The 26,967-nt window shown below is 52.5% G+C and overlaps 1 protein-coding gene and 1 non-coding gene across 6 annotated transcripts in view; one reads left to right on the forward strand and one right to left on the reverse strand.

Annotated features, from left to right (window-relative positions):
- The window catches only part of WWC1 (WW and C2 domain containing 1), a 118,999-nt gene extending 92,615 nt beyond the window's left edge, over positions 1–26,384 (reverse strand). For 2 of the 5 annotated variants that reach the window (XM_036312697.1, XM_036312695.1), the window contains exon 1: positions 25,865–26,383. In XM_036312697.1, coding sequence (XP_036168590.1) covers positions 25,865–25,983 — 119 coding nt within the window. In that variant the 5' untranslated portion in view covers positions 25,984–26,383. Of the gene's footprint in view, positions 1–25,864 lie in introns of all 5 variants that reach the window. The other 3 variants (XM_036312698.1, XM_036312694.1, XM_036312699.1) reach the window with 3 other exon arrangements.
- Positions 8,435–8,544, forward strand: LOC118659420. The gene has a single exon (XR_004968548.1). It is a non-coding gene; the product is annotated as a U6 spliceosomal RNA (small nuclear RNA).
- Positions 26,385–26,967: the final 583 nt, after the last annotated feature.

Consider the following 26,967-nt stretch of genomic DNA (forward strand, 5'->3'; position numbering starts at 1 on the left):
CATACCCACAGGCACCTGCTGGGAAGTGACGGTGCCGGATTTGAGCCCACTCAGCATTCCTGGCAATCACCACTGATTTACATGGATTTCCTAGCAAGTCAGGACGCCAGCCACACCCTTAGGACAATGAAGTGCATCCCTATTTCCTGCTGTCTATGCACTCAGGGAGGGTTTCAGGGCCAGGCTCAGACCCCTCTGCCGGGGGACCCAAAGAGGTGGGTGACCATGAGGTGCTGCTTTTAAAAATGAGGACGTGCCCTGGCTCTTGTACTGGACCCCAAATGACAGAAGCAGAGACAGCTGACCACACTGGAAAGGCCTTTGGAAGTCGCCTCCTGCAGAGGTTCCCAAACAGGGCTGTCTATGTTTGAGAGAATGAGAAATGTAAGGGCCCCACACACCCAGGCAGGCCGGGGCAGTGACCGTGGGAGGCACAGGATGGTCTGAGGTTCCACATGAAGACGTGGCTCCATTAGTAGAAACGTGTGAAAACCCAGTGTCCTTGTTTTACGGGAAATCTGGGGACCAAGAGGAAAAGTGCTTCGCTCTAAATGACCAGACTCCCCTGTTCCCTGAGGGGGAGGAGCGCAAGGGTGTGCAGGCCCATGACGCTGGGTTTGAATCCTGGTTCTGCCACTTAAGTTCTCTAAGCCTCAGTTTAGTATTTGGGAAATGAGAGTAACTGTTTCTTCCTGGTTGGGCTCTATATGGTAAACAATGAAATGAGCTATGGGAATGTGGGTCAATGGGGGGTGGGAGGGAAGGGGGACATATGTAATACTTTCAGCAATAAAGAATTCTCAAAAAGAAAGAAAAAAGAAAGAAGCTACGGAATGGGAAGCCCTAGGAAGACTATGGGTGGCAGAGGCTTGGGAGCGCCTACCCAGGTCCAGGTCCAGATCCTGGCACTTGCACCCCCAACTGTGTGACTATGAGCAGGTCTCCTGGTACTTCCACCTCCTGCTGTGCGACTATGGACAGATCATTTCAATTCTTTGAGCCCTGATTCTGCACCTGTTTAACTGGCATAAGAATTCCTCCCTTACGCGTGTTGGGAGGCCCAGCTCTTAGGAAGCAGACATAGCACATTGCCTGAGACTAACAGATGCTCAATTAACACCTACTATTCTCATCACAGCACTTGGTAACTTCTGTGGCACCTCACTTGGGAGACTGTGGCTGAGACCGTGGGTGCCCAGGGAGCCCGCACCAGGAATCTCCCCGCCTCCAGGGAGTGCAATGCCCAGGAGTCTCAGACGGTGCACCTGCCCCAGCAAGAGGCAGTTCTGGGTAATGAGCGGAGCCTGACTTAGGAGCCCCCACCTCGCAGCCCCTCAGAAAGACTGTGTTGCATGACTGTACCTCTTCTCTCTCTCTCTCTCTTTTTTTTTTTTTTTAAGAGAGAAGGAAAAAAATAAAGGCAAGAACTTCAAGGTCAGGTTCACGTCCCTGCAGGCTCCTCCTGGGCTAAAGGGAAATTTCAAGAATGCAGTCCCTGGGCCCAGTTTACGTTCCGCCCTCTCCGTATCCAGGATACAGGAGGGACCTGTGGCATTCCGCCCCACCAATCAGCCTCCTCCGTTGATCCTGTTGGGGGCAGGGCCTGCCACTGGTTCTGGGAGAAGCATCACTGCTCAGCTGGCTCTTAGGCAGCAAGGTGACTCTCAGAAGTCTTTCCTGAAGAGTGCGGGTCCCAGGCCAACCCCAAGACCCTCCAGTTGGATGTATTATGTCCCTGGGTGCAATGAGGGGGACCCACGGAAGGGTGGCATGGGAATGGAGTCTTCTTTTAGCAATCATTGGAAGAATTTACATTTTTAACCAAAGCCACAGTTTTTAAGGAATACATCGTGTTGCTTTCCCCTTTATCTTCCTACCTTCTTAATTATTGCCTTGCCCGCTCCTCTCATTTCCATGCACTGACCTCCCCACCAGGGCAAGGCAGGTTTTCCTAAATTCCTCTCCTTTCTGGTGGGCCTGGGGCACAGGGGCCAGGAATTCACCAAAGGTGGCAAAAGGCTGTGCCTTCTTCCTCTTCTTTTTTAATATATTTTTATTGAGCCAAAACCGGTTTGGCTCAGTGGATAGAGCGTCGGCCTGCGGACTGAAAGGTCCCAGGTTCGAATCCGGTCAAGGGCATGTACCTGGGTTGCGGGCACATCCCCAGTAGGAGATGTGCAGGAGGCAGCTGATCGATGTTTCTCTCTCATCGATGTTTCTAACTCTCTATCTCTCTCCCTTCCTCTCTGTAAAAAAATCAAAAAATATATTTAAAAAATATATATATATATTTTTATTGATTTCAGAGAAGGGAGAGGGAGAGAGAGATAGAAACATCAATAATGAGAGAATCACTGATCAGCTGCTTCCTGCAAGCCCCCTACTGGGGATCAAGCTCACAACCTGAGCATATGCCCTTGACCGGAATCAAACCCGGGACCCTTCAGTTCGCAGGCTGACGCTCTATCCACTGAGCCAACCGGCTAGGGCAAAAGGCTGTGTCTTCTAATTGCAGGATCATTCGCATGACTCCAGAATTATAAACACCCCAAAACCAGGCAGATTAAGTTTTAACTTTCGCTGGCAGGACACCTGCTCCAGAAATCCCTCCTCCCCTACCTCCCAGGACTTACAACAGAAAAGTAAACATTTACACTGGTTAAGATTTACCAAAAGGAAGTGTGGCCTGGAATGCATCCTTTGAAGTTCAGTCTCAAAAGAAGCAGGAGCCTTTTTAAACACAGAAAATGAGAAACCTCAAAACCTTCTAGGTGCTGTCTGACTTGGGCCTTGATGCCAGTAGATGTAACATCCTAAGCATAACTCAGGTCTCTGCTCCCAGGAGGTGAGGGGAGGAGGGGGAAGGGTGTGTGTGTGTGTGGGGGGGGGGGGGGGGGGGGCGGTGATCAAACAGCAATGCAAACAAGTGCCCTCCTGGAACTCTGGGGCAGACCTTTCTTCCTGGCTGAGATATTGGGTAGGGGAGGAAGAGAAGAGCCCCTCACCAAAGGGGAGCCAAAGGGCATGGCCGACTTCACAGGTGGGGAAAGATCCTGAGTCCCCGCTGGGCCCTGCAGAATCGGCTGATTTTCTGTGCTCTGTGTCTGTTTTATTGGAGGTGGGCGACGGGGAGGGCACACCAGCCCAGGACAGACCCTGGCTGAGTAAGTACCAGACACCATGACAAACAAAGTCACCAGACAGTGAGGTCACGCAGATAGTTTTGGAGAGCAGGAAGTGAAGAAATTCCCCATACATCCCCCACAATCGCTGGAGTTGACCAATGGAAATGCTCTAATCAGAAGAGGAAGAACCACCACGGTTGTGTGGCATCGGTATCTAATCAGAACCTTCAGCAACAGCACCTTCAGGTGCAGTCAACCAAGAATCCTGACCACATGGGGTGGGTCCCAGGTAATGACTGCGTGCACCTCGAAGTGAAGGCAGAGCCGATGAAGCAAGGACTCACCAAAAATAGACCATTCCTAGCGACTCTGTCCTGGGTGCCTGCTGGCTGGTTACCTGACGTGCTCGCTAGTCTTCAGTAGGGCCCTGTGCGGCAGGTGTACATCCTCACCTTGCAGAGATCACCAAGGCTAGCTAACCTGGCTAAGGTGGCAAAGGAAGCCCAGGTCGCAAATGATGCTCAGGCCTCCAAATGGAAGACGCAGTAAAAGCCGGCTGCGTGCTATGCTAGAAGCAGCACTGAACCGCCGACACTGTGGGCGGCCCAGCTCAGCATGGGTGACCTTCGCTGGGTAACCTTGAGCCTGTCACTCAACCTTCTACTGGTCTTTCTGATTCCACTTCTGTCTTCAGCAGCAACGTTTGGTGGGTGACACACTAGAGGGAAAAGTCCAGACACATCCACGCACTTGCTCCACGTTTCTCGCTGATCCAGCTGAGCATTTGGAATTTTATCAGCACGAATGCCACAGATTTGGGCCATGCTTCTTCCTTGCTCCTGGGTTCCCCATAAAGGGAGAAGATTGGTCCTTCTAACATGAGCTTTGATTCTCACTCTAGGTCCCTCCAGAGTTGGGAAGGCAGCCAACGTAATGCTACACTGAACCCATTTTATTGTATTTTTTAATATGTATATGTATACACATATATATTTTTTTTAATGATTTCAGAGAGGAAGGGAGAGGAAGAGAGAGAAACATCAATGATGAGAATCACTGATCGGCTGCCTTCTGTATGCCCCCTTCTGGGGATCAGGCCTGCAACCTGGCATGTGGCCTTGACTGGAATCGAACCAGGGACCCTTCAGTCTGCAGGCCGACGCTCTATCCACTGAGCCAAACCAGCTAGGGCCCCCGCACCATTTTATACTCGGGCATTCGTGAGGCGAACCTCTACCAGCACTGGCCTCTCGTGGTTCTGCAATCAAACTCAGCCCCAGCAAGGCCTCCTCTGCGCTTGGTGAGACAGAGTTCACCCGGAGCCTCCGAGCGTTTGCACGTGCTGCCTCCAGCTTCCCAGAGCCTCGTCAAGCCCCATCTCACTCAGAGCAACACGCTGGCTCTGATTCTGAATTTGATCCAAGGTCCGAAATGAGAAACCCCATTTCTCAGCATTTCTAAAGCTCAAGTTCCCGAACTGTCCACTGGGGATGAAAAGATTGGGCTCCCAAGGTGTCCAGGAAGAGCTAATGACAGCCCAGAAGGTAAAACTCTAATCATAAACATTTCAGAATTCACTATGTGCTGGGCCCTTTAACACACCATTTGAATGAGTCAATATTAGACATGCTTGTCAGAAACAAATACAAAAATACAGGGCGCACACACACACACACACACACACACACACACAGAATACAGGGCGCAGGGTGAACAGTTGAACCAATCAATAAATGAAGGAATGGAGGGAAGAAGAGTGGGAGAGATGTGAGAGGGCCAGTGGAGCCCTGAGTCATGCTAAGAAGTTTTGGGGTTTTCTTTTAGTTTTTAATATATTTTTATTTATGTCAGAGAGGAAGGGAGAGGGAGGAGAGAGAGAGATGGAAACATCAATGATGAGAAAGAATCGTTGACCGGCTGCCTCCTGTACGCCCCTACTGGGGTTGAGCCCGCAACCTGGGCATGTGCCCTTGATCGGAATCAAACCTGGGGACCCTTCAGTTCGCAGGCCAATGCTCTATCCACTGAGCCAAACCAGCTGGGCAAGTGTTGGGGTTTTCTACGGGCATTGGAGAACCATGAAGTTCTGGGAAGGGGAACCATTTGCTCTGGAAAGCTCTATGGGATAAAATTCCCAAAGTAGTTGCGACGTGAGTTGTTGGTAAATGATCTTGGAGCCTGGCCACGCTCTGAGCCTGTTACAATAGCGGATGCACAGAATGACACCATTACTCAGATAGTGGCTATGGGGACCCTGAAGGGCAAATGACTGGTAGAAGGGTGGGGCAGCCTACCCAGAGATCTCTACGTTTCTGTCCCATCAAATATGCAGCTTTGTTCTAGGTCTCAAGTGTGACATAAGGTTGCCATGCCAGTGTCCCGAACCACTAACTTTTACCTCTACCTTCACCTCATTACCTTCGAACAAAACGAAATTAAACGGAAAGAAATCATTGCTGTACACTCATGCTCACAGCAGCATTATCCACAATAGCTAAAAGGTGGCAGCAACCCCAGTGTCCACCAACAGAGAGATATATGGGACATACAGTGGCGTATTACTCAGCCTTTAAAATTCTGTCTGGCTGGTGTGGTTCAGTGGTTGAGCATCGAGCTATGAACCAGGAGGTCACAGTTCCCTTCCCAATCAGGGCACATGCCTGGATTGCAGGCTTGATCCCCAGTAGTGGGCATGCAGGAGGCAGCTGATCAATTATTTTATTGGAAATCAATAAAAGTATTTTTTAAAAAGGAAATTCTGACATCTGCTACAACATGGATGATCTTAGAAACAGGCATTATGCTAAGTGAAATAAGCCAGTCACAAAACCACAAATACTGTCTGACTCCACTTCCATGGAACACCCAGAGTAGACAAGAAGTGGAATGGTGGTTGCCAGGGGCTGAGGGAGAGGTAAATGAGGAGTCAGTGTTCAATGGGGACAGAGCTCCAGTTTTGCAAGGTGAAGAGCTCTGGAGATAGGTGGTGGGGAAGGTTGCACAACAATATGAATATATTTGTCATCACTGAAAAAATGCTTGACTGTAGATTTTATGTTATGTGCATGTTACCACAATTTTCTTAAATTCAAAAGAAATCAATCAATCAATCAACCAATCATTGCTGGGCTGTCAGCAAACTGGCCCACTTGAAAACAATGCAATGCTCTGCCAACCAAGCACACCCCATCTGGGAGCCTCTTCCTCTTCAAGGAGACTTTTCATTATCGCTTAAAAACTCCCCTAGTCCCTTCCCTTGCCCCACCTAGTGCTGACTCAGCCCCTTTCAGTGTCTGAAAGGCAGGAGCCAGACTGCGGGGAAACACTGCACGTCACCCTGTGTCCTGGGACACCTGGAGTTCCCAGCGACAAACACTGACCCCATCTCCAGCACTCCAGGGCCCCAGCCCTTTCCAACCACAGGAACCATGGCTCCGCCTCCTGGCTGACATCTTATGTGAGACTGGCAGGTTCCAGAAAAATGTTTATGGCAAGAAAAGGTGGAGTCCCAGGCAGGAACTATCTATAAGGGCTGTGATCAGAGAGCCCCAGGGCCAGCTAGGAACAGAAAGGACACAGTGGTCACCATGCTGAGCACAGAATGAGACCGTGAGGTGCAGCCTGCTTCTGCCCACAACCGTCCTCCTCACAGGCTCAAAGGAGATGGGCCCGGAATGAGGCAATGTATCCACCAAGCCTTCCCCGCACAATGAGCTGGGAAACTTGGTCTACTGAATGCAGTCACTTATTCATGTGTTTTGCCCTCAGCTATTGGGTGTGTATACACTTAGGATTATTCTGTCTTATTGCTGAACTGGCCAATTATGACAAAGCTCTCCCCCTGGATCTGGTAATACTTTTTTTTTTAGTATACTTTGTACGTATGTTGTCATTATAGGCATCCCAAGTGGTTGTTGGTTTTTTGTTTTTGTTTTTGGTTAGCATTTGTATCGCATATAATCTGTCTGTATATGTATATTTACAGTGATTCTTTTGTAGGCAGCCCACAACACTGGAGTCTTGTTTTTACCCAACCTGACAGTATTTGCCTTTTAGTTGGAGTGTGCAGTCCATTTACTTTTCATGAATTATTGATGCAACTGGACTGACGTCTACCAACTTGCCTATTGTCTCCCCTTTGTCTCATCTGTTTAACTCTTTTTTCCCCTTAAAAGAAATTCAGCCACAATATACTACTATTGTGTTTAAATAGTTGATTATCTTTTAAAGAAATCAAATTTTAAAATGTTAAAGTCTTTTATATTTCTGGTGCACTTAATTTCTCATGCAGATCCAAGTTTCCATCTGATGTCATTTTCTTTCAGCCTGAAGAATTTCTATTAACATTTTTTGTTGTGTGAGTCTGCTGGTAAGAATTCCTCTCAGCTTTTATCTGAAAATGCATTGATTTTGCCCTCATTTTTAAAAAAATCTTTATTTCTTTTTTAAAAAAATACATTTTTATTGATTTCAGAGAGGGAGAGAAACATCAATGATGAGAGAGAATCACTGATTGGCTGCCTCCTGCATGCCCACAACCCCGACATGTGCCCTGGCCGGGAATCGAATAGGAATTCAGTGGTGACCTCTTGGTTCATAGGCCAACAGCTCAACCATGGAGCCATGCCGGCTGAGCAAAAATCTTTATTTCTTAAAATTTTTTTAAAATCCTCACCCAAGGATATGTTTTTATTTATTTTACAAAGAAAGGAAAACACAGATTGGTTGTTTCCCCTAAGCACCCTGATCCGAACCTGAAACCTGGGTGGGGTATGTGGCCTAACCGAGAATCAAACCCGTGACCTAGCAGTGTACTAGACAGCCCTCCAACCTACTGAGCCACACCAGCCGAGGCTGCCCTCATTTTCTAAGGATACTTTTATTGGGTAAAGAATTGAAGGCCAATAGTTTTCTTCCTCTCTTTCAGCACCTTAGAAATTACTACTCAATTTCTTTTTTCACTTGCATTGTTTCTGACGAGAGGTCAGAGATCATTCTTATTGCTCTCATTCATTTCCAGCCATTTGACTATGATATTTCTAGGTGTGGTTTTCCATATAATTACCATGCTAGGGGTTGGTTGAGCTTCTTAGATCTGTGGGTTGCTATGTTCCATCATCTTGGAACTTTGCAGTCATTGTCTTTTTTTTCCCTTCACAAAGTCAGTAAGGAACGGAGCGTTCCCAGCATGAAACCCGGGCAGTCTGGCTTCTAGGATTAGCTTCTTGAACAGTATGTTTTACTGCCTCTCAAGCTTCGAAATGACCCGAGGAGTTACACTGTTTAAAAAGTATCTGTGTAGTGCTCGCTTCAGCAGCACATATACTAAAAAACACACACAATTAGAACGATGTAGAGAAGATTAGCATGGCCCCTGCGCAAGAATGACACACAAATTCATGAAGCGTTCCATTAAAAAAAAAAAAGTATCTGTGTAGATCAGTGGTTCTCAACCTTGGCTGCACATTAGAATTACCTGGGAATCTTTTTAAAATCCTGATTTCTGGGCCTCATCCTCCAGAAATTCTGTTTCTTTGTTACTCATGTTGTGGCCCCACCCCATAACAACGAAACAATTTCCGGAAGATGAGGCCCAGAAATCAGGATTTTAAAAAGATTCCCAGGTGATTCTAATGTGCAGCCAAGGTTGAGAACCACTGGTGTAGATGTTCAACATCAGTAATCATTAGGGAAATGCAAATCAAAACCAGAAGACAAACTGTTACACACCCATTTAGGATAGTTAAATAACAAGGGTGTTGGTGGGGGTGTGGAGAAACTGGAACCCGTGCGCACTGCCGGTGGGAATGGGAAGTGGTGCAGACACTACTCATGACAGTGGCCTTGTCCATGACAGGCACAAAGTGGAAGCAGCCCAGCCAGTGTGGCTCAGTGGTTGAGTGCTGACCTATGAACCAGAGGTCATGGTTTGATTCCCGGTCAGGGCACATGCCTGGGGTGGCGGGCTCGATCCCCAGGGTGGGGTGTTCAGGAGACAGCCGATCAATGATTCTCTCTCATCACTGATGTTTCTGTCTCTCTCTCCCTTTCCCTTTCCCTGCCTTTCTGAAATCAATAAAAATATATTTTAAAAAATAAGTAAATACTTTTCAAAAACAAAAGTGGGAGCAGCCCAAGTGTCCGGGAACAAAGGACTGGATAAACCCAAGGTGGTACATAGATACGATGGAAAATTACTCAGCCTTAAACAAGGAAATTCTGATACTAGGTCCAACATGGATGAACCTTAAAGACATAGTACTGAGTGAAATAAGCCCATCACAAAAGACAAGTACTGAGAGTCCATTCACATGAGGTCCCCAGAGGAGTCAGATTTGTAGAGACAGAGAGTAGAATGGTGGTTGCCAGGGGATGGGGGGAGGAGAGAATGGGGGCTAGTGTTTAATGGGAATAGAGTTTCAGTTTTGCAAGATGAAAAGAGCTTATCTTTCACAAGGTGGTGATGGCTCCACGGGGATGGGAATGTACTAAAAAACAATGAATGTAACTACGGTTTAAATGGTATATTCTATGTTATGTATGTTTTACCCCAATTAAAAATAACTTTTTAAAAAGTAAACTAAAACGCAGTATCTGTGAAATAAACCTCAGAACATTTATAATTACAGTTGGAAGTATCCTGAATTACAGTCTAATTTTTTAAAAGATGAGGCGCTGACTACATTTCTAAACTTCTGGGAACTGAGAGAACATTTGCAAACAGATTAAGTACTGTGTGGCCTTTCCTGGGTCCGCATGCCAAGCCAAAGAGGTGATTAGCAAGCTTACAATACTGATTTCTAATCAGAAAGTTAAAAAAAAAAATTCCTTTGTCAAAGAGAACAGGAACAAATGGCCAATAAGCCCGGGAGTTATACAATAAGAGCTGGGTCACGCAGTGTAACAGGGCCCTTTCACTGCCTCTCTATCGCTGCATTCCGGCCTGTGCACATGCTCTCGCAAAGCCAGGATTCTCATGACGTCATCGGCGATGGCATTGCACCGATAACACATCATTCATCGTGGTGTGGCCCTTCACGAAGGCAGGCAGAGTCCCTGAATGCCAATGGGGACAATCGAGGGACGTATTCCAGGAGTCTAGCAATTGGATCTAAACTGTCCCATACACTCGCCTGTCCTTCCCGCAGGATTCTGCCTCTCTCTTCCCCGTGAGGGAGGATACTGGGAATGCTGGAAGAAAAGAGGACTCTCTCTGCAAAGGCCCCTGTGCTCATGTCTCCAAATAGCTGTGGCTCCTAAGAGGGCAGGAGGCACAGGGGGAAACGGGAGAGGAGGTCTCAGCAGGGGGAGGGCCCTTGGCTCAGCGCCTGAGAAATGACCCAATGATGACACTGTGGGTCATCACAACCTCACTTGCTCAGCCGCTCGGGCCACGCTGCCCACCAACCACCACGCCATGTCAACCACCGGGCCATACCAACCACCAGGCCATGTCAACCATCAGGCCACGCCAACCACCAGGCCATGTCAACCATCAGGCCACGCCAACCACCGGGCCACGCCAACCAGTGGGCCACGTCTCCCGTTTTCACTGCAGAGCAGGGTCTGTGGGAGCCGGCTGCCTGCAGGATCTAGGAAGGAGGCAGGAATTTCCTCCAGAGCCTGGATTCCAGCCGCTGCACCCTGGAGAGTGTGCGGCTTAACTAATTCTCCAATCAGGACCCATACACAAAAGGCTCAGAAATGGTGGAGAACTCAGGGAGTGTTAGCAACGTTACCGCGATGCGCCCCGCAACCTCCCGGGACAAGGCAGCACCAACAGGCACTCGGACTGCAGAGCCAGCCCTGCATGGAAACCTAACCCTCTTGCAAACTTGCTGTGTGATCTTGATAGAGTCCCTAACCTCTCTGGGCTTCAGCTGCCTCAAATGGAAGGAGAGGACAAGTGAAATAGTAAATGTCTCTAAAATTCCTCAGTAAACGGCAGCGTCACAACATGGGGGGGCGGCTGCAACTAATAAGATTTCTGAACTTTGTTTTTTTAATATGAAACCTTGACCCAATGGTAACACTAACATCTTCCTCCTGAAAGCAAACCAAGTGAAACTGGGGATGAGGACAGAAAGAAAGTGGATTCAGACATAACATCCTTATGAAAAAAGCACAAAAGAAGCCCACTAATTACCTCGAATCTTGTAATACCTGGCTCCCTCGTGGAATTACGGCAAATGCTGGAAGGATTCAGATACAGCCCGCATTTAACTAAACTGGACGCTACCCTTTCACCAATTCCTTTCGAGAAGCATGTGCCGAGGAGCCTCAGCTGCTCTGCCTAGAATTCAGCCACTCCTTTCTTCTCCAAGAACCAAGCAAGGTTCTGACCCTCCTTGCGACTGAGAGAGCGAGCTGCCCTCACCCTGACCTCACACATTAAGAGGTTAGTCTGTCTCCTGTTCTGAGGTCCCCTGGGGTCACAGCAATCTGAACTGACCCTGGAGCCTCCAGGTCAGGCCTTTCCAAAGCCACCCTTCCTGCCGTCCCCCAGCAGCCCCCAGAGGCTCCCCACCCCCACAGACACCCAGAGAGGCAGGATGGGAGGCAGCGTGGCTGGACTGGTAAAGCAGGTTTCATGGTGCTCCAGTTCTTAAGAATAAGGAAATGCATTTTGTTTTCCAGAGTCGGTGATGGGCAGCATTCTTCAGATGGCAGGCGCCTGGCTCTCCCTTCACCAAAACAATTAGGACGGCCTGTCCAGGGCTTCTCCTATCTTTGTGTGATTTCTGTTGGGTCAACAGTTCCTGGTTTGGCAAACAGCAATTCAGAGCCTCACGCAGAAAATCATGGTAGCAAACTCTGAGAAACGCTGGGGAAAAGGACTCCAGGGGGGTTCATGGTCTGATAGTTCTATTCTTTAGCTCCTCCGGCCTGCCATTCCAGCCACCCTGGGTTTGAGGTCAGGCCCAGGGCAAGCAAACTGTCCCAAACAGGTGGGCTGTGACCCTGCCAATCTGAGCCATGGGCTCTCCTTGGGTCTAATGTTTGCCCTCTGGATCCAAAGCTGGACCTAGGAGTGAACTGACCAAGAGAAGAGTTGGAGGGTGGCAGTTTCTTATTGGGAAGTATCTGCTCAACAACCTCTACTCTGCAGCTCCCCAAATCAAATGCCTCTCAGCCGCACTCACTTGTGTTCGTTCATTCACTCACTCATTCATTCATTCGCACCGATTATCTACAAAACTTTGCGCTGGGCCTGGGGAGACAGATAGGAAGCTTCACCGTAGAGAACACAGGCATGAAAATGACAACTATGTGGTAGATTCATGCTAGAAGAGTGTCGGCTAGCCCCTCCATGAGCTGGGACAAAGATGGCCAGGCAGACTTCCCGGAAGAGGTGACTGTTAGCTGTGTGCAGCGGCACAGCAAGGGAGTATCAGCGGACAGGGTGCACACATGGTCTATGCACAGGGAAGAGAGTGCCTCGTGAGTGAGGGGAGGGAGAGGGTTTCAAGTTTAAGGAGTACTAGGATCTTCTGGGTAGCATATTAAAAATGCAAATTCCTAAAAATGCAGGTTCCTGAGAACCCTGCCGAGATTCTAATGCAGCAGGTTCCAGTGAGGGCCCAGGAATCTGAGTTTCACAAGCTCCTTGGGGAGTCTAACGCAGGTCGTCTGTGGACCACCCTCTTGAGAAACCCTGCTTTGAAGGAATGGGGCAAAAAGCCATTTGTGGCTTTGATGGAATATTGGTTTATATTCCTGGAACGCCCCCAAAGGGACTTCGGACAGCTCACTAATGACTCGTTCTTCAGTCATTTTACACAGACATACATATGAACGGGACAGGAACGCCAGGCGGGGGTTGGGCGCCTGGCTCACACTCCCGGGGCTGTCACTGTTAACAGCGGTGGGTGTTATCCCAGGAATGTGCTGGGGCAAGGTCCAGGCTTCTGCCAGAACGGAACTCTGTTCACAGGTGAGCCAGGGCCCGTGAGCAGTGACGGGAAAACCCGCTGGGATCCGGCCACACGCCCTCACCACCCACTTGGGCTCCCCTGGCTGGACTGGGGTGGAGGGGCAGGAGCTGGCTCAGCCAGCCTAAGCCGTGGCTGAAGGCTCCGTTTCTGTTAGTCCCCTCGTGGCAATATTTCTGCCCTGTTTGGACCCGTTTATTTTGGGTCCCATTCAAGCCCCTGCCTGGGAAGCTGATCGGGAAACCCAGACCTCCTTGCCCAGCTCTAGCCAATGTTATGAGGGCTAGAATCCTGCCTTTGCAATCTCCGCCAGGTGTGTGGGGGCCACGTCCTCATTACGTGTTACAGCCAACAGACAATGTCCTCCTGCAAGGGTTCCCACCCCACCTTCTGGCTGCCCCGTGCCCCCCACACCCATGCTCTGCTCCCCGTGGACCTCATGCACAGCCTGCGTCTGCTCTGCCCTCTGGCATCTGGCCCCGCGGGTGGACCTGCTGGGCCTCAGGACCCTGCCATTTCTCAGCAGATGGGATTCCCTTTCAACAGGGCCCCCGGCTTCAATCCCTATTCTATCCCACGTGAGGCCCTGGGAACCGGCTGCCTTGGCGCTGTGTTTACAACTGATAGGATGACTATGGTGAGTCCTAGATCAGAGCTGGTAAGCGGCACAGCCAGCCACAGAACAAAACCAAAGCAGCACTGAGCAGCACTGACGGTCCGTGCTGCTCACACAGGAGCATGCATAGGGATCACGTCAGAACACAGCTGCTGATTCTGTGGGTCTGGCAGTCTGCATTTCTAAGGATCTCCCAGGCAATGCCACCGTGCTGGGTGGCACTGGGCAGCAGAGGGCAGCCTCCTGGTGAGGGACCCGGGCCCAGAGGGCAGGAAGCCAGCTCAGGCTGCAGAGGAGGTCTGTCTCTAAGTGGCCCTGTGGTCCGCCTGGCCCTTCCTGGCTGAGGGTAGTGAGGAGGTGAGGATGGATTCCTGCGGGTTTTGCCATCATTGCTTGTGGGGCCCTGGCTCACCTGCCACACTTCCAGCAGCAAGAGGGTCAGACTCACACAATGAATGGAGGATTGCCACGGGGGAGGGGGGAAGGGGGCGGGGCAGAAGCAAGGCTCAGGATCGAACATGCGCTCGGACATAGTAACCACCAGGTCCTGCTAATGGCCACACATTCAGAACAATTTACTGTGGAGGTTCAGGGCAAGAATGACCGACGGATGCCAACTGCTCACGGCCTCTCCTGGGTGGGCAGCTGCCGTCCTAGGTTGGGAGCACACGACTCTCCGACCCCTGCCATGGTTCCCTGTATCAGATGAGTCCAGTGCAAGGCCAGCTCTGTAATCTTTCCAAATGAGCATCGGCCACAGAATTTGAATTGGAGACACTGAGTTAGCTCTGGTTGCTGAGCTGGAGGGTTATGAGGCAGACCAGCACCATGAAAGCCATGAGTCAGTCACCCACAAACTAATGGTGTAATGATGTCATGACTGTTAACATTTTTGAATACTTATTCCGAGCCTTGCTCTCCGCTAGATGCCTTAAATGAGGAAATTCATGCTGTAACTCTCACAATGCCCCTTCGACGTGGATGCCAGCCTAAGAGCGTGCGGTCTGGAGCCAGATGGCCTGAGCGTGAATCCAGCTCTGCCCCTTTCTAGCTGTGTGACCTTGGGCAAATTACTTAGCCTCTCTGTGCCTCCGCTTCCTCATCTCTAAATGGGGACAGTCACAGGACCTCCCTCAGAAGGTGAGTGTGACAGTTAAGGTAATAAAACTATGAAACACATAGAGCAGCATTAGGGCATGCAGTTGATTTTTAAAAACCAACTGCTCAGGAAAACAGCTCACTCCCCCTGCTCTGAGTGAGGGACACCTGTGAAGACAGGAGGGGAGAGCAAACAGAAAGGTCTGGTTCTCCAGACAGACCCCGAGCAAAGGGAAGCAGCTGCCCCTGTGGCAATCACAGTAGTGAGAGGGGCTCTGGTCGGAGCTCCTGGGATCAAGTCAGGGCCGCTCACCAGCTTGGTCTGACCTACAGATCGGTGAAGAACAATGCACTTTGGGGGCAGGCAGACTGGGTTCACATCCCAGGCCTGCCCCTAGCTGGCTGTGCGATCCTGGGCAAGTTCTCTACTCTCTAAGCCTCCATCAGCAGGATGGAGAGGGTACCAGTTCTCACCTCGCAGGGTTGCTGTAAGAATTAAATTGGACGACGCGTGCCAAGCACACAGCCCACATCCTGACACAATCCGAAGTCTGAATAAATGCTCGCTATTATTTGTTCCTATCCACAGGCTACGATCTCTATGGTGACAGCATCTGCACTCCCCACACTCCTGCCGTCTCAGGGACACAGATGTGCTCCTGAAACCTAGACCAGGCTCTGCTGAGGGCAGAGAGCAGATGAAAGGGAGGCCCAACCCCCAGGTCTACAACTCTGAAGTAACTCCGACCAATTTATTTCAAAGCATTCCAGCTAAAACGGGAGTTGAGAGATTTTCACATGAAGGCAAACATGAGCCCAAATCTCTCTGATACTGAACATGGCAGGAAAGAAATCGCTAGTGAGAAGGCTGAGAGGAAAATCCAAGTCTTGGTCAAGAGGATCAGTGCTGGGCTCTGCCTCCCTGTTAAGAGGGTTCTTGGAGGGGAAGATCTGGCCTCTTCCCCAATCCTCCCCTACGCCCTCTAGAGCTGAAGGGGACTGGGCGGGACCCTCCCACTGAAGAGCAACTCAGCAAAGTGTTGGCCACTGAGACACAGGGAAGACCATTTCCTTGGGTCCTGCCCCCTCCCTCAAGCAAGGATATATAATTCTATACATTCTAAAGTCAAGAAAATTCCTTCCGACCTCCTGCTTCCCTGTGACTTCGTTCATAATGGAGCTCTGCCACCACCCAGGCCTCAGGTCAGCAGGAAAACAATAGTTCTCACCCTTGGCAATCCCAGCGTTGCTGGCAAACGGGCCTGTCAGGGACCCACTTCCGTTAGCTCTCTTAGCATAAGAAGGAGGGCCGAGGGACCTCACCTGGGTCTTCAGTTTCCCAGGCTGTAAACCGGGGAGAATGTGAGGCCCCCTCCTAGGGTATTGTGAAGGGTCAACGCCTCCTCCGGGAGCTGTTGGAAATGCAAATTTCCGGCCTCACTGGGGGTGGGAGTGGGGTTAACAAGCCCTCCAGGGGTTCTGAGCTTCCGCCTGTTTGACAACCGAGGCTCTAAAGGTAGGCTCCACAAGGATAGCATTTTTGTTGGTTAATTACCGCTGACTCCCCGGGCAGCCACAATGCCAGGCATATTACAGACACTCTATCCATTTACAGGCCTCCAGGAAATATTTTCAAATGGCTGACCGTGTCCAGGTGAAACAGGAGAGGAAGGCGATGGGGTTCGGCAAACCTGGCATTTCTGCCCTTAGTTGCACAGCTTGCTGACCATCCCTCAGCTGATCGGTAGTAAGTGCTGTGTGTTAGAGACCGCCTGCCCTGTGGCCCCTGCACGCCCAGCACTTAGCCCAGGGCCCAGCTCACCACAGCCGGCTCTCGGCAGTACCCGACCCAAGGCACAAAGGCCTCCCAGCTCCAAGTCTGAGCTCACATCCCCACTGCCCACAGGGGTCATGACGAGCCTGCCCCTCCACCTTCCTAAGATGTGTTAAAAAAAAAAACAACTCAAAAAACTCCAAGAGAACACAGAGACCCCCGTCATCTTACAGTTTATCTCTTTAACTGTGTGTCCATCTCCCTCGCCCAAGGGTGCACCCGTGACAGCAGGGACTTTGCTCTGACCCTCCCGCGCTGGCAACATCGCCCGGAGCCCAGTGGGCACTCCATAAATACCTGCGGAGTGAATGGCCCAGCTGGGTGGGACGGATAAACACCAGTGCCCTTCCGTGCCACCACGAGGCTACCATCAGTGGGTTCTCAAACAGAGCACAGGGCACGGGGAGAGGGGACTTCCGAGGGAAGGGCCGTGGGGTCCAACAGTTCCCCGTTAATCCCAGAGACCTCCAGTTCCTGCCCCAGCCTCTGAGCTCTGCCATGACAACTGCAATTCATTACCCTGCTTCCCACGCAGCCTGGTGCCAGCTCACTGGCGCGAGTCACCTCACTGCAGAAATTCCTAAGCAGGGCTTGCCTCCGATAAGACCAGGGCGAAGAATATATTGATTTACTTATGTAACCAGCGCCGCCAAGGTGGCTTGGAGGTGCTGATGTCACCGTGGCTCACCAGAAGAGACCTGAGCTGGCAGGGACGGGACACGGGCTCCAGCTCCTGTTCCAATGCACGGGCAGGCAGAGGAGCCCCAGTGGGCACGGCTCCCGTGAGGGAGCCTGAGGCGCACGCGGCACTGGGCTGAGACTTGCCAGTCTGGTGCCATTTCATCCTCGGCTCAGCCCTCGGGGTAGGCAGGTGCTACTCACACACAGCCCAGAGGAACTGGTTCAAGGTCATTCACTAGGCATCAAGGACAGAGCCAGGACCGGACGCGGCATCCTCCGGAGATCCTGGTGAAGGCCTTACCCACCGCAGGGAACAGTGTGGTGTGGCAAACCAACGTTTGGCTGGGACCCCACAGACATGTTTCTCCAGCGTGAACAAGGCGTCTACATGCTGGTTGGTGTGTTTCTGGTTATTTCCCTGTAGTTCAAAGTCCCTTCCCCCTTACAGAGGGTGCATTCTAGAACTGTACATCTGACACCTACATGCTTTTATTAACCAATGTCACCCCAATGAGTTCAATTAAAAATAAAAAAGTCCCTTTCCCTTGGCTGCCCCTCCTCTCTCCTCCCTTCTCTCCAAATTCACTGAATGCAGTGGTACGAAGAGTAAGGCCTTGAAATCAGACAGACCTAGATTCAGACGCCAACCCTGCCTCTTTCTACCTCTATGACCTTGACTTTGCCACTCAACTGTTCTTAGCCTCCGTCTCCCCACTTGCAAAATGCCAGAAAAACACCGTCATCAACAGTGCTCGGCCAAGGCCCGGGACAGGCACTGGATCAGGCTGATTCTGGATAACTCTGACTAAGAGCCTTGTAGTCATCACCTTTGCCAGTGACTGTCCTCCTTGCTCGTGACACAAAGACAATGCACTTGCAAGGAATTCCTGGAGTACACGGCGACGTGCTCACAGAGCGGGAGCCGGCCAAGGAAAGCCCCGGCAGATGCAGGCTCGCACGGCTGCCCCGGGGTCACCTCATCTCAGCCACCTGATCCCTGCATCTTGATACCTGACCCTTCCGAGTCAGGTCCCAGTCCGTGGATCCTAAGGGCGGCCCCGGGAACGAATCACACAGGTAACCGCCACGAGGCGGGGAGGACGCTGGCGTGGGGACGGCCGGGCTGCCACCGAACCAGGCCCGGTGACAGCAGGCAGCCGGCCGGCCGGGGAAAAGCAGCAGCTGCGCTGGCCTGGCGTCCCGGCTGCCAGGGAGTGATAAATGGAGTGGGGGAAGAAAAAGCCAACAAAGGTGTCCCTAATCTTGATGCAGCTTCATTTTTTTTTTTTTTTCCTGGCCGACCATTGTACGAGAACTTAAGCCTCGGTCCTTTTTCTTAGGCAGACATTTGAAACGGAGAGATCCCATTTCTTCCCAACGGCGAGATGTCATGGGTAGAAGCTTTGAGAGGGGAATTGGGAAAAGGGGGTGGGGGGAAGGCATGGGACCCACCACACTTGTCCTTTTTCTTCCTCCTCCCCACTCTCTCTACTCCACCCCCTCTCCCCTGGCCAGCCTCTTTATAGAATGTCCTATGTTCCCCCGACACAACAACAGTGAACGCCTGTCCCCCCTCTTCCTCAATCTCCCCCCATCATTTTGGCAAGAGGCTTTCTGCTCCGGAGCTGGAGGCTTAATGGCCCGCTGGGTGAAGGTTAAATAACAAAACGCCACTGTATCCAGTTTCTGCGTTTTCTCTTCTTTTATCTCACTCTGAAACAGGGATTCAAGGCGGCCGAGGCTTGTCAGCGGCAGCAACCGGAGCCTTTTGCTCGCTGTTCTACTTAAGGGTGTGCGGCGGGCGGGCCCTCTCTGTGCTGGGAGAGGCCAGGCGGGAATCTGTCACAGGGACTCAGCCTAGATCCAGCCCTCAGCCCTGTCCCGGTGGAAGCGCTAGGTCACCCGAGCCATTTCTCCAAAGGAAGTGGGTTTCCCGTATCCAGGCCCCTCCCTCACTGAGCTGGGGCTGTGGATCCTCTTGGTGGCGAGAACCCCCAACCCGGAGGCCGGACAGCCAACTGCCACTAAGTCGGTACCCACCCCTCCCCACTACCCTGACCAATGCCACCCAAACCTGACCAAGGCTTCTTCCATCCAAGAGCTTTGCAGCAACCGGCCGGCCACCCCCAACGGCCACTTACTCTAGCCTGGCTTTCCTTATGTGCACCTGAGCCCGGTGTTCCAACCTTCCCAGTAACTAAGGCAACCCGATTTTCTCCTCTTCAAAAGAGCAGTGTTTCCCAGCTACCTGCGGTCCCCGGGGATTGGAGAACCAGGTCAGTGTGGCTAGGCTGAAAGCAGGAGGGGTGGTGACAGAGAGGACCTGCCTCGGCTACACATTCCCTGGCCATCGGGAGCATTTACCCAAGCGACTTGGAAGCGACTCTGAACCCGGCCCACACTGCGTCCTTCCGAGTGCCCCTGCCTCCGTCTCTGTTCTCTCCCTCCCAGAGCTCTGGTGAGGGGCTGCTCCCAGAAGGTGGGGTCCGTGCCCAACAGTCTCCTAAGCCACCCGCCACGTGGATCTCTCTCACTGGCGTCTCGGATGAAGCCTCCTCTGCCCACATCTCTCGCTGAGACCCACAGCAAATTTTAGGAATAAATGGTAACTCTCAAGGCCAACCAGTGGACAGGGCACGCTGGCACCCAGAAGTGCTACCTACAGCTAATAAGACCTTGGGTTCAGGAGTTCCACTACCTGGGCTGCAACCCTGGGTGCATCACCTGCTGGTGACCTTGAACAAGTGACTTAACCTTCCTGGGTCTCACTTCCCTCATCCGAAGATGGAGATAAGAGTACTTTTACCTCACACAGTCAGTGAAAGGATTAAATGAGATAATAGAAAACAGTGCACAGCAGAGAGTAAACGTTCACACGTTAGCGTTTTATTATTACTTTATTCATTTATGGGCTCCAAAGTCTCTTATTTCTTCCTCTTATCTCTACTAGTGCTTCTTAACCTATTTCTTTCTTAATAATGGGCATAAGATAACCCCATGCATCGTAGAGTCCCAGGGAACGGAAAGAGAAGGAAAACTCTCTAATAACTTGTGAAGGCACATCTGTAGGTATTAGGGGACCATGAGGAGAAGCATGGGGAATAGAGGCTTCAGGTAAATTCCATGGCAGGCTGGTTATAACTCCTGCTTTAAGAAATTGGTGAAAAGTAATCTGACAATAACCTTAAATCCATTTTACCTGATTATAAAATAGTAACTCACTTGCCGTTGCTGGTGCTTTAACTGTTCGGCAAATGACAAATTCCTATGACGCAACTCACCCAGGACTGTGACACTAGGAAAGAAACGTGTTGGTCTGCACAGTGAAAAGGGATTTGGAAGAAATCAGCCCCAAGCGTGAAAGATTCCCAAACGACTACGATGGCAGAGGAGAAACTGGATCTGATTTTTAGGAGCAAGTTTTCGCAAGAGAAAGAGGAAAAGAGACCTGTGCTAGCGACTCGAGGTTGACGGTTGCTTGCTGTGTGACCCTGGGCACGTCACTTGTCTCTGAGTCTCCGTTTCATCGGTGAAATGAGAACCCTGGATTACATGACCAGAAAGGCCCAACCTGTCTGCCAACTGCCGCAGAGCTCGGCGAGACTCCGGCTCCGCTTAAGTGTTTTGCAGGTACTTCTAGTAAAAGCTGAAAGAGCTGGCATCCCCAAGTGCCTCCTGCATGTCACGCTCTGTGCTGGCTGCCCGACCGACTTAGCTTATTTAATGCTCAGAACCGCCCTTGCCAGCTTGCTTATGCATCTCCCCATCCTACACAAGACAAACCCAAGGCTCAGAGAGCGTGTGTAACTTGCAGGCTCACTCCGGTAGCACGTAGCAGACCCAACATGCCAGGACTCAAAAGGCTCACCCTCTTCCCCATTATCCACACTTGCTCTCTGGTGAACTGCGGTCTGGCCACACCAGAATGGTTGCGGGGAAGTGAAACCATGCCTGTCCCAGGTCCACTCCCCAAAGCCAAACTCCTTAGGCAATGGAGTAGAAGTCTGGATTCAGCAGGCAGCTGAGCGGTGCAGGGCTTAGAAATGAGGGTTCGTAAGTCAGTGTGCCTTCATTTCACAAAAGCTGAGTGGCTTCACCCAACTCAGAGCTGCCCCGCCTCCCCGCCCCCCCACTCCGCCTCAGATTCCTCAGGCAGATAACTACCTATTCCCAGGGTTGGTAGGAGGATTAAAAGAAATCCCATGGAAAGCTCTCAGCAGACGGCCTGGATGCAGTAAATAATCATTACTTCCTACCTAACACAGAAGGGGACACAGTTAGTGATGAGCGGTTTCTAAGCTAATCTACGGCAGGAATTTATGAACCTGGGGTCCATGAGCCCCCTGAAATTATGTGCCCCAAACCATGTTCACACTTGTGTTCACACTTGTCTTCAAGAAGCATCCTTAACCTCTGTCAGCTTCTCACAAGGGTCTGTGACCAGCGGAGGTTAAGGTCTGTGACTGCTAGGCCCAACTTCCTACAACGTCAATGATTTCTGAGACGGCAGGGTTAGCTCAAGTTCTTCCTCAGGTCATGAGGGAAGTCGCTGAGTCCTCTCCACGTAGCCCCTCGGCCATGTGGGCCTTGGGTACTGATCACACAGCCCCCCAAACTGTGCCGGGAGTTTCCAGGTGGCTCCTGGAAGGAGGTCTGACCACAAACCACAGAATGGGCAGGAATCCGACTTCAGGAACCTTCTCCGGCAGGGCCATTCCTCCCCCGAGAACAATCAGCGTATTTGTTTTGGCATACCCCTGGCTCAAATGCCCTCGCCACGCTGGCCCGTGGCTGGGAGCTCCCAGAAGCACCCGGAGCTATTACTCTGCTAAAGGAAGATCACTCCGTGGGGTTGCACCCCACTCCCCGGGGGGGACCGGTCACCTTCCCAGCGGCCAGGCCTCAGGAAGAGCCCTTGGCCCAGTAGGCAGGGCCCGAGCTGCCTACTGGACCCTCTCCGGTTGTTGGGACAACCGTCCTCAGGAATTCCGGCCTCCCAGCCTTCCCCTGGGTGAGAAGGGGACAGAGTTGGCAGGGCCAGCTGCCTGGCTGCTCTTCCAACCCCCTGGTGAAAGGGAACGCTGAACACTGGATTCCCTACCCCCAGCAGCCTCCAGGCCGGACAGCACACAAAACAGCTCAGCCCCACGGGGAGGAATGTGCCAGGGCATTCTTCGGGGTTGGTAACCCGAGACGCTATTTTGTTCTTGGTGGCTAAGAAATCCCTTTTCTGACTGAAGGCCCATTGGACTGGCTTCTTTTAAATTCAGGGGAATGGGCAGGCATCTCCTTGACTCAGGTAAGGAAAAGTCCCAGACAGACGCAAACGGCCGCACGTAAGCATCTTGTGTGTGATTTGTTTCCCAGCATTAACCAGCTGCAGAGATGTAAGCACCTTGGCAGGATTTATCTCCTCTACCCCACCCCACCCCCCACCCCAAAGAAGTCTGGCTCTTTCTAGCTTTTTAAATTTTTCCTCCTCTTCACAGCCCCCTTACCCTCCCACCTACCCGCACCACCAAATTCTGTCTTGGAGGCAGGAGGGGTAAGGAGAAGCCTGAGAGCAGGCAGGATCCTCCCAGACCATCTCATCAACCCTGTTCTCTCACTGATGAAGCACCTGCACCCGAGAGCTCAAGCGATCGGCCTGAGGCCACGCAGGCAGGACCAGCAGACAGAGATCCCTACCCAGGGTGCAGGAAGGAAATTCCGGAGAGCCCGGAATAGATGCCCTCTGCTCAGCTCTTTCCCCAAACTTCCAAAGTTAGATTCATCAGAGACCCCAAGGTACCACTCAGAGCTCCTCAGCACCCCAAGCTCAGGGGCCCCACACCAGCCCAGTGCAAGTGCAGGTGCATGACCAGGAGGCACAAAACCAATGACTTGCACAGTGAAGAAGCCAGGGGCTCCATTCAGCAACCGTATGTTTTTAATTCCTCTCCATTGCTTGCCAATCTGCCTAAAAACAAAGGCTGCGCAGGCCTGTGGCTGGGGCCATGGGCAGGCCACAGTACGAGCTAGAATATAATGGCAGTGGGGTTTTATTCCTCCACTGTATTTTAAAGGATCCTTTCTATTTACGGCAATAGATATTCCTAGTTTCCCACTGTGAAAGTGGCTTAAAAATTTTTTCAAAATGAGTTCCTTTAAAGTCAAGTATGAAGTAAGCAAAGCACAGATGCACATAGCAAAATATCGTGAAGGCGGTCCACATAGTACTAAAATTTGGGAAATTATGCTCTAGCCAAGTCAGGTTTTCTCGGAAGCAATACTGCTTGCCCTCTTCCAAGGGTAAAGAATGACGGGTGTTCGCGAAGCTTCCTACAGCTGCACTATCCTCTCAGAGACCCCGAACAGTCTGTAGGCGGGCGACCCAGAGTGAGTGAGTGAGCAGCACCAGGTGTGGGTGTTCACCTCTGTCATCCAACTGCTAACAGCACACCTGCCAGGACCTAAACTGGGGGAGGACACAGAGCTGGAACTTGTGTCTCTTCTAGGAGCAGTACAAGGGGCTGCCCCGAGGGGATTGGGGAAGAAAAGTGAGCCTGAACATGTTTGGAGGTTTAAAGTTCTGAGCCGGTAAAGAACTTGGCATATGATGCCCAGCCAGCGTGGCTCAGTGGTTGCGGGTTGACCTATGAACCGGGAGGTCACGGTTCAATTCCCAGTCAAGGCACATGCCCGAGTTGTGGGCTGTCCACTGTGGGGCGTGCAGAAGGCAGCCAATCGATGATTCTCTCTCATCATTCATTGATGTTTCTATATAGCTCTCCTTTCCTCTGTAAATCAGTAATATTTAAAAAGAACTTGGCATATGAGAGTATTAGAAACAAGCTATTCACACCCCTGGGCTTCAAATTTTCTCCTACGTTTGGAAATGGGAGTTGGACTCTGATCTTCTATATCCTTTCCAACTTTTAAGAATTCCACTATTACTGCTTCCCTTCCCAGCAAACCATTCGTCTGACAAATAGGGAAACTGAGGCCCAGCGGTTAAAGCAGCTTGCCCAAGGAATGCCCTCTAGCATTAAAATTTTCTCTTACAGATTATGGTAAATGAGACCTTCAGCAAGGCACTGAGCATAGAGCAACCCAGTAAGTGTTGAATGAATGAATTTACTTGCTCACAGGAACCCTGAGAATCTGAACTCACACCTCCTTAACACTTTTTCTTTCTGTTCACCCTCACCTTGCTACACCCCCATCAGAGCCTCCTGGGACATACATCGTAACCCAGCAAGATGAAGGGTCCAAAACATTTACCTGCATTGCTGTAGAGGCACCTGATGCCCAAGGTCACAGCCATCGACCAGGTGAAAATTCCACATTCCTAACACACTCTGACCAAGGACTGAGTCAGCAAAGGACAACAAAGCTGTCCCAGAAAGTGGTCCTCCCCTCCCCCCACCACATACATGGGGAGGGGGTGCTTGTGTGCAAAGAAATGCCAAACAGCCCAGCCTGCGTGGTCCAGTAGTTGAGTGTTGACCTATGAACCAGGAGGTCACGATTCCCTTCGATTATGGTGAGGGGGTTGCAGGCTCAATCCCCAGAGTGAGGCGTGCAGGAGGCAGCCGATCATTGATTCTCTCTCATCACTGATGCTTCTATCTCTCTCTCCTTCTCCCTTCCTCTCTGAAATCAATAAAAACATATTTAAAAGAAAAGAAATGCCGAACAGTGGAAACTGGGATAAAGTCTGGAAGCTAAAGGCCACACCAGGCATCTCGGACTCCACCTGCCTCAGCAAAAAAATAAATAAAATTTTAAAAAATCCTGTACTACAGCCGGCGTGGTGGCCACCAAGGTCAGGACGCGCAGGTGCAGGGCCGAGGAGCTCGGTCCCCAGAGGAAGAAAGCGAAGAGGAAGAGCGATGGGCAGGGCTTTGCCGGAGGCCTCTCGCCCCCATCTACATGCCAACAGCTCCCAAGTTGCTGTGGATTCCTGGAGAACCAGTCTCCCCGAGCAGCCCTCCCCTGCTCCTTCCTTCCCTTCCCTTCCCTTCCCTTCCCACTCCCGGCCTCCAGGCCACCGGAGGCTCCGTGCTCTTTTCGGAATCTCAGAGGCACCTGTCAAAACCCCCACTCCAGCCAGCCTTCCGTGCGCGCGTCTGTCCTTCCCCAGGCAGACTCCCACCGAACCCTGGGGCCCTCCCCCCGCAACCAGATGCTTCCCAGGCCCCCTCCCGCTGCCCTCCCCGCGCTGGGGAAAGCCTCCCCGGGAAGCCCCAGCATCACTCAGCTGGGTCGCTCCCCCGCCCCCGCCCGCCTTCTCCTCCTAAAGGGGCGGGGGCGGGGCTAGAGCTTGAGGTCAAAACTCTGGGCAGGTGCGGACTGGGGCCTAAGTCCTCCATCTAGGGATGGCGGTGGGGCAGCCTGGGCCAACTCACTGCTGTCCCCTCCTCCCAGCAGCTCACGGGGACCGGAGCGGCGCTCCAGAAGGGCAGTGGGGCGGGGGGGGGGGCAAAGAAAGCTCAAGAGGTTGGCGGAGCCACCCCGCCCTCCGCCACTAGTCCCGGCTGGTGGCCCCCAGGGCACAGACGGCCCGGGTGGGGGGTGGGGGCCCCCCGGGTCCTACCTGTCCCGCGGGTCGATCCAGCTGGTGGTGCGGCTCGTGTGGTCTATGTAGTAGACCTTGCCGTCGAAGTCGCGCGCCTCCTCCCAGCCCTCCGGCAGGGGCAGCTCCGGCCGGGGCATCTTCCCAAGAGCGGCCCGCGCTCCCCCATGCAGCTCCCGGCCGCCGCTGGGGCCCCCGGCTCAGCGCCTCCGGCCGGCTGTACCCGACCCGGGCGGCCGCCGAGGCACCATAATCGGGGGGGGGGCGGCGGGGGTGCCCGCGGCTGGGGGGCCCTAGTGAGGGCCGGTCGGGGTGGCGCGGCAGTCCATGCGGCCCTGTGGCCCCGCGGCCCCCGCCCGGCGCCGCCCGCTCCTCCCGCCGCCGGCCGCTCACGCTGCCATGTGCGCCCGCAGCGGCGCGGTGCGGGCCCGGGTGCGCGCCCGGCCGGCGGGGCTGAGCGAGCCGAGCGCGGCTGCCGCTGCCGCTGCCTGCCTCCGCCGCGCGGCGCGCTGCGCCCTCCACGCCGCCCGCCGCCGCTCCCGCCCCGCGGCCGGTGCCGTCCCTCCTCCCCGCCGCCGCCCGGCGCTCGCTCGGTGCGCGACTTCTGCCTCCGCCAGGTGCGGCGCGGGCGGTGCAGGTAGCCGCGCTGCCCCGGAAACGGGGGGCGGAGCGCCGGGCGCCTGGGCTCCAGGTCCCCTCCCCACGCCCAGCGCCGCGAGGGGCGGGTCCTCGGGCCCGAGACGCGCCCCCTCGTGGGACAGTCCGAACAGCCGGCCGCCCGCCGGCCCCTGCGCGGCCCGGGTCTGGCAAAGGGAGTCCTCCCTTTACCTGGGTCCCGAAACCAGACGGGAGCCCCAGCAGGCTAAGCAAGACCCGCTCTGCCTCTACCTCCCGACGCCCCTAGCTCTGCGCACCCCGAGAGTCCAGGCTCTTGGCACAGGTAGCCCCGACTCCGGAGTAGGCAAGAAGTGGTTAAATAGAAACGCTCTTGGAAATCAGGGAACATAAGTTTCACAGGATCTCTGATTCCTCCCCCCAGCACACACACCATCTGTCTCCCTCTTACTCCATTCTTCTACCCCTGTTGTTTCACCCATCCCCCCATCCCCCCACCCCAGTGTTTG

Source organism: Myotis myotis, unplaced genomic scaffold (assembly GCF_014108235.1).
Source record: "Myotis myotis isolate mMyoMyo1 unplaced genomic scaffold, mMyoMyo1.p scaffold_m19_p_6, whole genome shotgun sequence".
Taxonomy (NCBI): domain Eukaryota; kingdom Metazoa; phylum Chordata; class Mammalia; order Chiroptera; family Vespertilionidae; genus Myotis; species Myotis myotis.